At 39.3% G+C, this 13,906-nt stretch overlaps 1 protein-coding gene across 1 annotated transcript in view; it reads right to left on the reverse strand.

Annotated features, from left to right (window-relative positions):
• Positions 1-5,423: 5,423 nt before the first annotated feature.
• The window catches only part of LOC132423303 (solute carrier family 22 member 4), a 50,053-nt gene continuing 41,570 nt past the window's right edge, over positions 5,424-13,906 (reverse strand). The window contains exons 8-10 of the mRNA XM_060008878.1: positions 12,993-13,175; positions 10,741-10,876; positions 5,424-7,872 (exon numbers count right to left, since the gene is read on the reverse strand). Of these exons, the coding sequence (XP_059864861.1) occupies positions 7,797-7,872; positions 10,741-10,876; positions 12,993-13,175 (395 nt within the window). The 3' untranslated portion in view covers positions 5,424-7,796. The remainder of the gene's footprint in view (positions 7,873-10,740; positions 10,877-12,992; positions 13,176-13,906) is intronic.

The following is a 13,906-nucleotide window of genomic DNA, read 5'->3' on the forward strand; positions in this document are numbered from 1 at the left end:
CAGGGATGGAACCCAGGCCCCCTGCATTGGGAGCTCAGAGTCTTAACCACTACGCCTCCAGGGAAGTCCCCATCTTACCAGTTTTTAAATGCACAGTCCCATAGTATTAAATATATTTAACTTGTTGTGTACAGATCTCTAGAACTTTTTCATCTTGCAAAACCAAAATGCACTAACTCCTCCTCCTCCCTTTTCCTCTCTCCCCCCATCCTTGGTAACCATCTTTCTAATTTCTGTTTCTATGATTTTGACTGTTTTAGATACTTCCTATTAGTGGAATCATACAAAATTTGTCCTTTTGTGACTGGCTTATTTCACTTAGCATAATGTCCTTGAGGTTCCTCCTTTTTTAAGGCTTCATAACATTCCATTGTATGTATAAACCACACTTTATTTGTCCACTCATCTGTAGATGGACATTTGGGGTACTTCCAGCTCTTTGCTATTGTGAATAATGCTGTAATGAACGTGGGTGTGCAAATAGCTCTTTGAAATCCTGGTTTGAATTATTTTGGATGTATACCCAGAAGTGGGATTGATGGATCATATGATAATTCTATTTTTTAATTTTTTGAGGAACCTCTGTACTGTTTTCCATAATGGCTGTACCATCTTACATTTTCACGAAAGGTGCACAAGGATTCCAATTTCTCCACATCCTTACCAATATGTGTTTTCTGTTCTTTTGATAGCAGCCATCCTAATGGGCATGAGGTGGTACCTCATTGTGGTTTTGATTTGCATTTCTTTAACGATTAGTGATGATGAGCCTCACATATGCATGCTGGCCATTTTTACATCTTCTTTGGAGAATTGTCTATTCAATTCCTTTGCCCATTTTAAAATCAGGTTATTTGGTTTTTGTTGTTGAGTTGTAGAAGTTTTTTTTGTATTCTGGATATTAACCCTTTATCAGATATATGATTTGCAAATATTTTCTTTCATTCCATAGGTTGCTTTTTGTTTTGGTGTTTCCTTTGACACTCAAAAGTTTTTAAGTTTGATGTAGTCTTATTTGTCTGTTTTCGCTTTTGTCACCAGTGCTTTGGTGTCATAGCCAAGAAATTATTGCCAAATTCAATGTTCGGAAGCTTTTCTTCTCAGAGTTTTATAGTTTTAGGTCTTACGCTTAGGTCTGTTTTGAGTTAATTTTTGTATATGGTATAAGGTATGGGTCCAATTTCATTCTTTTGCACGTGAATATCCAGTTTAAAAAAAAACATTTTTTGAAGAGACTGTCCTTTCTCCATTTTTTTTTTGTTTTTTGTTTTTGGCGGTACGCAGGCCTCTCACCGCTGTGGCCTCTCCCGTTGCGGAGCACAGGCTCCGGACGCGCAGGCTCAGCGGCCATGGCTCATGGGCCCAGCTGCTCCATGGCATGTGGGACCTTTCCAGACCGGGGCACGAACCCGTGTCCCCTGCATCGGCAGGCGGACTCTCAACCACTGCACCACCAGGGAAGCCCATGAATTGACCATTCAGTTTAAAACATGCAAGCCATCGGGGACCTTGATAAACGCTGCTCTGGTGAAGAGGCGGAGGCTAAAACTTAATTGTAGTGGGCTCAAGAGAAATTGGAAGAAAAAAACTAGCAGTAGCAAATATAGAGCTCTCTTTTGAGGAGTTTTGCTTTAAAGGGATAGGGAAAGATGGGGCAGTAGTTGAAGGCAGAAGTGGGGTCAAGGGAGAGCTTTTTCAGCATTGTAGAAATACCAGCATGTCTGCATGCTGAATGAAAGAGATCCAGTAGAGAGAGAAAAGATTGATAGATTGATCATGGGGCAGACAAGGGAAGTAATTGCTGGAGCAATGTCCTTGAGTAGGTAAGGAAGGGGGTGAGGGCACCAAGTGCAGAAACACACACACACACACACACACACACACACACACACACACAGAGAATTTTGTGCTAGGAGCAGAGACCATTTATCTCAAGTAATAACAGAAAAGACAGAGTGTATGGGTACAAATGCAGTTAGGTTGGTGGATTAAGATGGTAAGAGCTTAAGTGAAATAGGAAGCAAAGGCACAGCTGAGGGTGAGCATGGGAGAGGAGATATTAGAGTTCTGAAGAGAAAGGTCATTAAGGATAGAGAATGGACCAGGGCAGTGGAGCATGACTGTCAGTCAGCAGTAAGGTTCCTCTTGATGACTGATGATTAATTTTAAATGAAACCAGTCAGCATGCTTTGCATATTTTTTTCCCAGCTACATCCAGCTGTGCAGGTACCGGTGGAAGTAGGAGGGGGGCTGTATTTAACCAGCCTTGCAGTTTGCCTGGTAGAGTAAGGTGGATTAAGAAAGAGGGCAAGGAAGTTGATTATAATGATTAACTTTTCTTTTTTTTTTTTCTTTTGCGGTACGCGGGCCTCTCACTGTTGTGGCCTCTCCCGCTACGGAGCACAGGCTCTGGACGCGCAGGCTCAGCGGCCATGGCTCACGGGCCCAGCCGCTCCGCGGCATGTGGGATCCTCCCGGACCGGGGCACGAACCCGTGTCCCCTGCATCGGCAGGCGTACTCTCAACCACTGCGCCACCAGGGAAGCCCTATAATGATTAACTTTTGAGTTCAGTGAGATGTGAGATAGAGGAAAACATCTAAGTCTGCTAGGCACTTAGACTAAATATATGCATTATCTCCCCACAATCACGCCATGGAACTGCTTAGCCTCCTTTTACGGATGAAGAGGCTGAGATTTAGGAAGACTCAGGCATATCCCGGAGATATTGCGGGTCCAGTTCCAGACCACCGTAATATCACAGTAAAGCGAGCCACAGGAATTTTTTGGTTTCCCAGTGCATATAAAAATTATGTTTACACTATACTGCATTCTGTTAAGTGTGCAATAGCATTGTGTCTTAAAAAAAAAAAGACAAAACCAATGTACAAACCTTAATTTAAAAATACTTTATTGCTGGGGCTTCCGTGGTAGTGCAGTGGTTGAGAATCTGCCTGCTAATGCAGGGGGCAAGGGTTCGAGCCCTGGTCTGGGAAGATCCCACATGCCACGGAGCAACTAAGCCCCTGCACCACAACTACTGAGCCTGCAGTCTAGAGCCCGTGAGCCACAGCTACTGAAGTCCATGTGCCTAGAGCTCGTGCTCTGCAACAAGAGAAGCCACTGCGATGAGAAGCCCACGCACAGCAACGAAGAGTAGCCCCTAGCCCCCACTCGTGCAACTAGAGAAAGCCCGCGCGCAGCAACGAAGACGCAATGCAACCAAAAATAAAATAAATAAATTTATTTTAAAAATACTTTATTGCTAAAAAATGCTAAACATCATCCGAAAATGCAAGGTTGCCACAAACCTCAATTTGTAAAAAATGCAGTATCAGTGAAGCACAAATAAAGCAAAGCACAATAAAACAAGGTATGCCTGTATAACTTGCTCAAGGCTACACAGCTGATAAATGACAGACCCAGAATTAGGCCCAGGAACAACGGTCTCCAAAGATGCACTTAACCGTCTTACTATTTGCCTTAACTGGAGTATTAGCTGGTACTTTTAAATTGATGCATAAACAGAAAGGACGCTGTGTCCAATATATTTTTCCAATTTGTGTTAATTTTAAGATTTTTGGTGTACAGAAATGTTTTAAAGTTTATAGCAAAATCTATTCTACCTTATCTTTAATTCCCTATCCATCCTTAGATTAAACAATCACCTGTATTTTCTTTCAGCTTATTTATCTATTTATTTATTACTTTTGAATCTTTAATCCATTTAGAATTTGGTATGTGTTGGTTTTTTTTTAATTTACTTATTTTTATTTATTTATTTTTTTGGCCGTGTTGGGTCTTCATTGCTGTGCGGCCTCTCTTCATTGCGGGCCTCTCACTGTCGTGGCCTCTCTTGTTGCAGAGCACAGGCTCCAGACGTGCAGGATCAGTAGTTGTGGCTCACGGGCCTAGCTGCTCCGCGGCATGTGGGATCTTCTCAGCCCAGGGCTCGAACCCATGTTCCCTGCATTGGCAGGCAGATTCTCAACCACTGCTCCACCAGGGAAGCCCTTGGTATGTGTTTTATGGTGAGATGCTAATTTTCCTCAGCTTATCAATTGTCCCAGCACTAGTTTTGAAAAATTTATCCTTTTCTTGATAATTTGTAATACACTTTATCATATGTCACAATTTTATAAACATTTGGGTCTGTTTCTGGCCTTCCTGTTTATCTTTGTATTTCTAAATCTGAGGGATTTACAACTTACAACTCTTCTTTTCCAAAACTTTCTTAGACAATCTTGCCTATTTGTTCTTTCAGATGTCCTTTAGAATTATTTTTTAAGTTCCTAAAATACGTCATTGAAATATTAATTTTAATTATACTAAAATAGTGAATTAATTTGGTAAGAATGCAGGTTCACAGAATTCATTCTACACATTCAAGAATGGCATGTCTTGGGCTTCCCTGGTGGCGCAGTGGTTGAGAGTCCGCTTGCCGATGCAGGGGACACGGGTTCGTGCCCCGGTCCGGGAGGATCCCACATGCCGCGGAGTGGCTGGGCCCGTGAGCCATGGCCGCTGAGCCTGCGCGTCCGGAGCCGGTGCTCCGCAACGGCAGAGGCCACAACAGTGAGAGGCCTGCGTACCACAAAAAAAAAAAAAAAAAAAAGAATGGCATGTCTCTAACTAGAGAAAGCCGGTGCGCAGCAATGAAGACCCAACGCAGCCAAAAATAAAAACCTAATAAAAATACAAACCAAAACAAAACAAAAAAACAGCATGTCTCCACTCAACTCTTAATTAAATGGAACAATTTTTTCACTTAGGTTTTATACATCTGTTTAGAGATTACTTCTAGGTATTTTATGTTCTTATGATTATTAGGAATGGAACCTGTTTTTTTCCAGTATATTTTCTAGCTGGTTATTTTTAGTACATAGAAAGTTGCTGATTTAGGGACACTTGTTATATGACTCCACTTAAATTGAAACTCTTAGGTACTAGATTTAATTAATTCTCTTGGATTTTAAAAATAGATCATTATATGTTCCTTGTAATATTGATAATTTTGTCTATTTTCTAATAGTTTTACTTCTTATCTATATTTTATATTATGATTATAGTTACTAAAACTTACCCAAAAATGTTGAAAAGATGTTAAAACATGTATCCATAAAACTGTTAATGGGATGCTTCCAGTGTTTCATGTTACACTCTAACATGCAGTGTAATATTGGCTGTCAGTCTGAGACTGATATTCATAAGCAAGTTCAGGTAGTTGCCTTGTAGACCTAATTTTAAAAGTAGTTTATAAAAATCAGGAATATATCTTGAATTTAATTGAATACTATTTTGGCATGTATTCATCTACTTGGTCTTTGAACTACCAAAGAGGTAATTCATTTGTATACTTGTTGCCTTTTTATAAACAGATTTTAAAAAGTCATCTCTTACTATTATAAAATATAAAACACCCATACAAACAGCAGTAAAAGGCAATTATCACATCCTTACTTTTTTTAAAAATTTAGTTTAATTTTTAAAAATTTTGACTGCATTGGGTCTTCATTGCTGTGCGCGGGCTTTCTCTAGTTGCGGTGAGCAGGGGCTACTCTTCGTTGCGGTGCACAGGCTTCTCATTGCAGTGGCTTCTCTTGTTGCAGAGCATGGGCTCTAGGTGCACAGCCTTCAGTAGTTGTGGCACGCAGGCTCTGTAGTTGTAGCTCGCAGGCTCTAGAGTGCAGGTTCAGTAGTTGTGGCACATGGGCTTAGTTGCTCTGTGGCATGTGAGATCTTCCTGAACCAGGGATGCAACTCATGTCCCCTGCACTGGCAGGTGGATTCTTAACCACTGTGCCACCAGGGAAGTCCACATCCTTACTTTTTATATTTAGAAAAAGATTTAAGAGCATTTTATACTTTGGTGTTTAAAAATTCAAGTGTCTATGTTTCAAACATAACATTTTCACCACGCTAGTGTTACAAAATATTTTAATTAAAACGAATATCCTCAAATGCCTGTTACATGCAAGAAAGCACTACAGTAAGCAGCACTGCAACAGATAAAAAGATAAGCAAAGTTAGGTCCCTGGCCTCCCGGAGGCTTATAGACATGTTGTGTGTCGGGGGGGACAACTAGACAAGAGCCCAACTGAGTGAAGGTAACAAGTACCAGAAGAGCACAGAGGAGTGAACAGTCGCTGCTGGTGGGAAGGAAGTTCAAGGAGCGCTTCCTGAAAGGCAGCAGGGCCTGTTCTTTGCAGGACAGGCAGCTACTACTGTCTGGTAGGGTAGGTGGAAAGGTGATCCAGACAGGCCGCATCAGTGGGGAAGATAAAGGCACTGGGTGGATGAAGCTGTGCACCTGAGTCCCCAATGACAAAGCATAAACTATTCTAAGATATTCTACTGGATTTTAAAGTAACAATCAAAAGGTGGGATCAATGTGTCAGTAGGATATAAAATATGTGTTAGAAATATGGCAATATAAAGAAAAATTCTGAGTTAATCAGAAAAGTTCCAGATAAAGATCTTAAAGAAATAAGGATTGTTTACCAAGATGTTACATCAAATGTTCCTTTGAAAAATATTTAGATAGTGAATATTTACATTTGGGGATAATTAATTTTAGGAGATGATGCCACCAAGCAGCATATTAAAAACTAGTGGCTGCCTATTCTACAGGTGCACCGTTGCACTGATATGTTAAAGGGTCAGTAGCTTGTCACGTGCTGCTCCAAAAGGCGCTGCCCATGGTGAAAGCATGCTGCCCAGGTCTCCAGGATGAACTTCTTGCTATGTTATCATGTCAGCATGCCTAAAATGTGGTGAGACACAGAGCTGACACTCATCTTCTGAGTTTATGCTAATACATTATCCCATTAGTGGCTTTTACCTTTTACCTTGCTCATTCCTGGAACCAGATGCACCCCTGGTTGAAGAGGATACAACTGCATACGAGATTTAGGAAGGGATGTATTAAGGGAAAGAACTGTTTTAAAAGGCTCTCCAGATTCTTGGCTTGGACAGCCTTCTTCCTGGGTGCTGACCCCTCTTGGCTATGGGGCACACAAACCACCTCTACCAATCTAACTAGTTTGCAGTTTTCCTGATTCTCTATTTACCAAAAAAAGGTCTCTTAAGCCAGTCTTAGTGAACAGAAAGCTTAGTCAAGTGTTCACAGAGAGCACAAATGTGGACCATTCAATAGGCTGTGAGCCATAGCTGCTGAAATTGTAGCTAGGAACTGCCTTGGTTCCCTTCTTAAAGGCTGACAGGCCATCTGAGCCAGGCTACTTGATCTCTTGCTGCATTTCACTTGTAAAATGCTATTAATATCTGTCATCAATTCCTCTCAAAGTAGTATATAAAATTTCCTGGATAGGAATACTCCTTATAATCATTTGGCTACAGCAGTGTATAAGTTCACTTCAAAAACTACTGTAATTTTGAACTTGCTGGTTTACTCACTCACACACACACACCCAAGCCTGATAGTTGTGTTAATTCAGTGACTTCTTTAAAAATTTGGATAGTATTTGTATTTGCAAATGCATGTTAATCTTTATATGGATTTACCAGTCCTTGACCAACACGTTTTGTAAAAATCCTACAAACCCATTTCATCGAATTAATTAGTATGGAAGACTTTCTGGAAATGGTTTGTTTTTTAAAATAAGGAGCTTATCTGTAAGCGTGGTCCAGAGTTTGCCATATGACAAGCATTTCTTAATAGCAAGGTCCATTTTTAGTGTTAATCTTCATAGGCAGTCCATTTCATCAGGAAAGGCTTTAGTGTCTTCATAGTCTTAGGATCTGTTTTTCAGTTCACCAAATAGGGTGGGAATTTTATCAGAATGAAGTTATTAGAACTTTGGGATTTTCTTCTTTCTCCATTGAATCTTTTGTTTTTTTCCCATATCTGAACCTGAAAATAAGATACGTGCTAAAGAAAATTAAATATTTAAGACTCCCCTCCTCAAAATGCCAAACTGACACTGAAAAACATTTCTCCAGTCAATGAACAGGTAATTATTTTAACTCTAATAAGAACCTCATGAGTCTAGAGCTAGTATTCTATGATTTTATAGTTTTCCTGAGGAAAGAATAGAGTGGTAAGCATGAAGTTCTTGGTAAGTTAAAGTTGATATTGAAGTAGTTTTATCATTAGAAGAAACAACTTATAAAAAATGGGCATCTTTCACTATACAGGTTCAGTTTGGGATCAGAATCCACTCACATATAGACTTTTATCATGGCTACACACTAAAAACACTTTATCTTATATAACATCACAAAAGCCATATGAACTATTTCCATATAACAGATGGGAATACTAAGGTTTAGTGAAAAGTAAGCAAATTTCCCAAGTTTAGTCAGTAGATTTGGGATTTGAGGCCAGGCAGTTTCACTCTAGAATCTAAACTTCTCCTACCGTACCATTAGTCTTTTAAATGTTTTCCAATCTATGATGTCATAGAAAGATGTTTGATTTTTGTCCCTGGTTCGTGACATAGAGCTTCTAAATCCCTTGTAATTTTCTGAGTGACAAGGGTAATAGTGTCTTGCCTCTTATTCTAATGAGGTGACTCAGTGGGTCCCTAGATAGCTTCACGATGGAGGCTGGTTGCTAGAAAGACCAAGCCTTGACTAGAAGCCCATCCTCCAGCCTCCAGGGAGGGGAGAGGGACTGAGGTCAAATCAATATTGATCATGCCTATGTGATGAAACTTCCATAAAATCCCCTAAACACTGGGGTTCAGAGAGCTTCTGAATTGGCCAACACATCCATGGGCCAGGATGGCGATGCTCCCCAACTCCACAGGAACGGAGACTCCTGTGCTCTGGACCCCTCTGGACCTCACCCTGTGTACATCTCCCCCTGGCTGTTCATTTGTGTTGTTTAGAACAAACCAGTAATAGTAAGTAAAACGTTTTCCTGAGTTCTGTGAGTCATTCTAGCAAATTCCTGAATGTGAAGAGGAGGGTTGTGGAAATACCAGACTTTGTAGCCAAGTTGGACATGATGGAGCTCAGGGCAGGCTGCCCCAAAATTTGCCACAATGGCATATTGATTATTTTTAATTGAAGTTGCTTGTGAAGCAGCTGATGCAAAAGGAAACTCTGGCCTCCTCTGTGCCCCTGAAAGCAGGGAATAAATCCCTCATGTGAAAGGTGCAATCCCTGCATATGGAGGTAGAAGGACACCCTTATTACCAAAGACAGGGAATTCCAGGGCTGGGCCAAGAAATCTCTATAAACAAACCTTGTTACTTCTTTACTAATTTACTACACAAGCCCAAACTCTGCTTAAATTCCTTACTAATTAAGCACTCAAACCTAAGTTTCTTTGTCCTGTCAATTCCTCTCAAATTTATTCTTTGTCTAAAAAGTGTAAAAGCTTCCTGCTTTGGCCATTTCTTAGGTCCTATTTCTGAGAGATCTCTGTGTAATGAATTAAAATTTGTTTATTTTTCTCCTGTTGACTGGTGTCAATTTTATGATTAGTTTAGCCACAAGACCTTAAAGGGGTAAAAGGGTAAATTTCCCCCTCCCCAATAGCCAGAAATGTGGATAACCTTGGGGAACCATTACTTGTGGCTGGCATCTGAAGAGAAGGCTGTCTTGTGGGAGTGAGCCTTTAACCTGTAGAGTCTGATGCTAGCCCTGAGTAATTAGAGTCAAAATTGGATGAAATTATAGGACACCTATTTGGTGTCAGAATTGGTTGATATCAGGAGGAAAACCCTTGCACAATCTCATAGGCCAAAAAATGACATTGACATTTTTTATGCTTTAATTAATATGGACAAGTATTTCTTTTTTATGTATATATTTGCCACTGAAATTTCCTTTTCTATAAACTGTTTGTTCATGACCTTTGCCAGTTTTCTTTCTGAGTTGTTTGTCTTTTTCCCACTGATCTCTAAGAGCTTCTTGCATCTTAAATTTATTAACTCTATGTCTACATTGTGTGTGGCAAATATTTTTCCCCTGCTTTGTTGACCTTTGTTCTAATTTATGGTTTCATTTTTGCTGTACCAACAATTTCTAAAATTACATAATCAGATATATCAATCTTCTCCTTTATGGCTCTTTGCTTTTCATAATATGCTTAGAAAGGCCTTCTAAGGTTATAAAAATATTTATGTTTTCTTCTGCTACATTTATCACTTTATATTTTCAGTTCTCAATTTTTAATCTTTCTGGAATTTATCCTGATGTGTTTTTTTTGTGTGTGTGTGGTATGCGGGCCTCTCACTGTCGTGGCCTCTCCCACTGCGGAGCACAGGCTCCGGACGCGCAGGCTCAGCAGCCATGGCTCATGGGCCCAGCCGCTCCACGGCATGTGGGATCTTCCTGGACCAGGGCACGAACCCACGTCCCCTGCATCAGTAGGCGGACTCTCAACCACTGCGCCACCAGGGAAGCCCTATCCTGATGTATTTTGAAGTAAGAGTTAAGCTTTTTATTTAGCCAAAATGGCTAGTTGAATGTTCTAACACCTTTTACTGAATAATTTAAATTTTCCCCACTGATTTTGAATTGCTACTTGTTATCACACACTGAATTCTCATATTTTCTTCATTTAATTCTGAACTCTATTCCATTCCAGTGATTTCTTTTCTTCTACCACCATCATACTGTTTTAATTACCATTGCTTAATAATATCCTTTATTATCTGATAGAGCTACTTTCCACTTATTACACTTTCTTTTCAGAATTTTCCTATTTATTCTTTCATGTTTATTCTTTCTGAGGAATTCTGATACCATTTTTTAAAGTTCCACTTACCATTTCATTTTCTGCATCTGCTCTAAGGTCTCTGGTAGAGTCATTCCAAAACTTTCAGGGAAGAGAAGAGTGATGATTCCAATCAGGACAGTCAGGCTGCCCATGAGGATGTAGGGCAGAACTCTGTTGTAAGCACCTGTAAGGCACAGGACATAAGAACATCAATTAGATACAGGGTTTCTCCAGATGCTCTTGAGAATCATTTTGTAAAGGTGGCAAACAGTATTTGAGAGCAGTTTTAAACCTGAATATTTACAGAAGAAAAAAAGTGTGCAAAATACCACAGTTTCTGTTTGGCAGATGTCATTGCCTCCGAATTTCCATAATCATTCACCTACTCAATTTTGCATTATCATAAGGTCTTTCACGTCAACTGGCATTCTCTAAGCTACTACTTAATCATGTGTGATAAATGTTCCTTTGATAGAAATTTTTGCCTACCAAAGTTCTCCTCTTAAGGTAGAGGTCATTGGAGATGGGGGGTGGGAGGACACCAAGGGGAAAGAGGTTGACCAGGATGTTGCAGGGACACCTACTGGCTGTTATGACTGATATGACCTTTGCTTTTGCCCAAACCAGTAGGCTCCTGTGGAAATCTTGGTCCACAGAGCTGTGAGACTCTTAAAAGAACCTAATTAATATATTCAATCCAATTTAAATCAATAAATGTCAGGCACTGTGGTTTCTTTTTGCAGCATTTATATGTCTTGGTTTTACATGTAATTGGAAGAACCACTCCACCTCTTCTTTATGTGGTGTTACTCAGACAGGGGAATAATAGATCCTCATCTTGCTTCCCTTCTGTATACAGAGATTACAGAGGAATAACACACCCAAGAATTTTATTTGACAAAAAAATATCAATTTTGAAGCTTCTCTGAGGCCTCTGTGTCACCAACAGGAGCCACTACTGTGGAATACAAAGTTCTTTCTCAGACTTCTCCATTTCTTATGTACCAATGGTCCACCATTAGACCATATGGGCATGGTTTGAAAGTATAGGGAAGAACAAAGGGGAAACGACACCATTCTATATAATAATGTACTTTCTCAGGTGTTCAGGGCAGCTGTGTGGAAAATGTCTCTCTCTGTAAGGATTTAGAGTATACCTTTTCTGAGAATTCACATATGTCTTTGGGGATGTGTATGTGTGTATGTTTGAACTAGTAGGTAACCAATGGATGACTAGGAAGAATAAGGAGCTGTGTCTACATCTCTCGCCAGTAGAGTTCTTGATGAGGTTTAGCTTGGAGTGCCAGATCCTAGATCCACTGAACATCCCACTAAAGCCCCTCTGTGGTGTTATTCCAGATTGATAAATTCGATCATATAAAAACTAAAATTGCCAGCAATGCAAATAAAGTCATGAAGTCAAAGTGGGAATAATAAACTAGGAAAAATATTTATAATATATATACAAAGGGCTAATTTTTCAATTACAAAGAGCTCCCAAAATCAAATATCTAAACTTGATACGGACCATTAGAAAGATGGGAAAAGACATGAACAGTCAGATCTCTTAAAAATAAATAGAATTTCAATAAATATATGAAAAAAATGCTCAACCTCATTCATAATTGAAGAAAAGGAAATGAAAGCAACAATGATATCCGTTTTTCATATAACAGACTATCAATGATTAAAAAATTGGATAATCCCCATTGTTGGTAAGGATATGGAGAAACAGGCACTCTCATATATTGATAGTTGGATTGTAAACTGGTATAGTATTTAGAGGTCAATTTGGCGATATCTATGAAATTTTTAAATTGCTCCAGCAATCTATTGATCCAAATATACAAAGGCTGTGGGGGCCGTAGAGGAATGTTCACTGCAGTGTTATGTATGGTAACAAAAACTCTGAAATGGCCTAAATGTTCATCCATGAACCTGGTTAAATAAATAATGTGTATACATACATTGGAAGTCTATGTACTAACTAAAAGAGCTATATATACGGATATGGCAAAATATTCTGATACAATGTTAAGTTTAAAAAAAGTTGTGAAACAATATTTATGATATCATTTTGTGTGTTTAAATATATATATATAGTGCAAAATGAAATGTCTGAAGGGCTACTCACCAAACTGTTAATAGTAGTTCCTCTGAGGGCTGTGATTTGGGGAACTAAGAGAGTAGAGGTGAACTTGTGCTTTTTCCAGTACTTTCTATGCTGTTTGCATTTTTCATAATGAAAACCTATTACTTTTATATTTAAAAAAAGAATAGACTTATAAGAAGCATCTCACCAAGGTAAACAAAGTAGGGAGCAATGATGCTGCCCACTCTGGAGGCCATGGATGTGACCCCCACAGCCATGTTCCTGACCAGGGTTGGGTAGAGCTCTGCAGTGAAGACGTACAGCATGGAGAAGGCAGAGGTGATCCCGAATTTTCCTAACATGGCCAGACCAATGGACAAGAAGTTGTAATCTGGAAAAGAGATCCAGTGTAAACAGAGGTGCTTTTAGAAGTGATACTTTCTTAACAGTTGCTTGAATTGTCCTTTTTGCTTGTATAGGAATGTTTTATAATCTAAAGATATTCCCCAAATTATACAGTCTCTTCAAAGCCTTACTAATTGGACATGGACAAAGATGGAGCGTGAAGGGTTGCTTTGAGCTTCGCTCTTCTGTTATTCTAGATCATTTATGCATTCTGTGACCTTGTCCACCTTTATTTATTACAACAGTTTCATAGTCAGTTGTTAGCATGTTAATACAGTTAAGTTTAATCTTCGAAGAGAAGGACGAATCATTTTTATCCTGTTTATTATTATTAAGAAATATATATTTCTATGCATAGTACTATATATCAAAAATCTGTTGACTTAACATTTTAACAATATGAGAAAGTTAGACATAAGGGGAAAAGAGAAGCATATATCTTTTCATGTGCTCTCTAACTACTTAAAGATTACAGACCATAAAAATCACTGAATTTATACTGGAACTGGTATGTACTACCAACTCTAACACTTGAATATACACATCAGAGAGAAGGTTTGAAAATACCAAGAAAGTACCAAGAAATTGGGAATTGGGATTATGACTCAGAAAGAGGTTTGAGGGTTTAGGTGAATGTTTCTGTGAAGGGGATGACTGGGAGCATTACTCTTCCTTCTCAGGTGGTGATTTCTGATTCTCTAAGGTTAACTCTTAACT

The sequence above is a fragment of the Delphinus delphis genome, chromosome 3 (genome assembly GCF_949987515.2).
Source record: "Delphinus delphis chromosome 3, mDelDel1.2, whole genome shotgun sequence".
In the NCBI taxonomy this organism is placed as follows: Eukaryota; Metazoa; Chordata; class Mammalia; order Artiodactyla; family Delphinidae; genus Delphinus; species Delphinus delphis.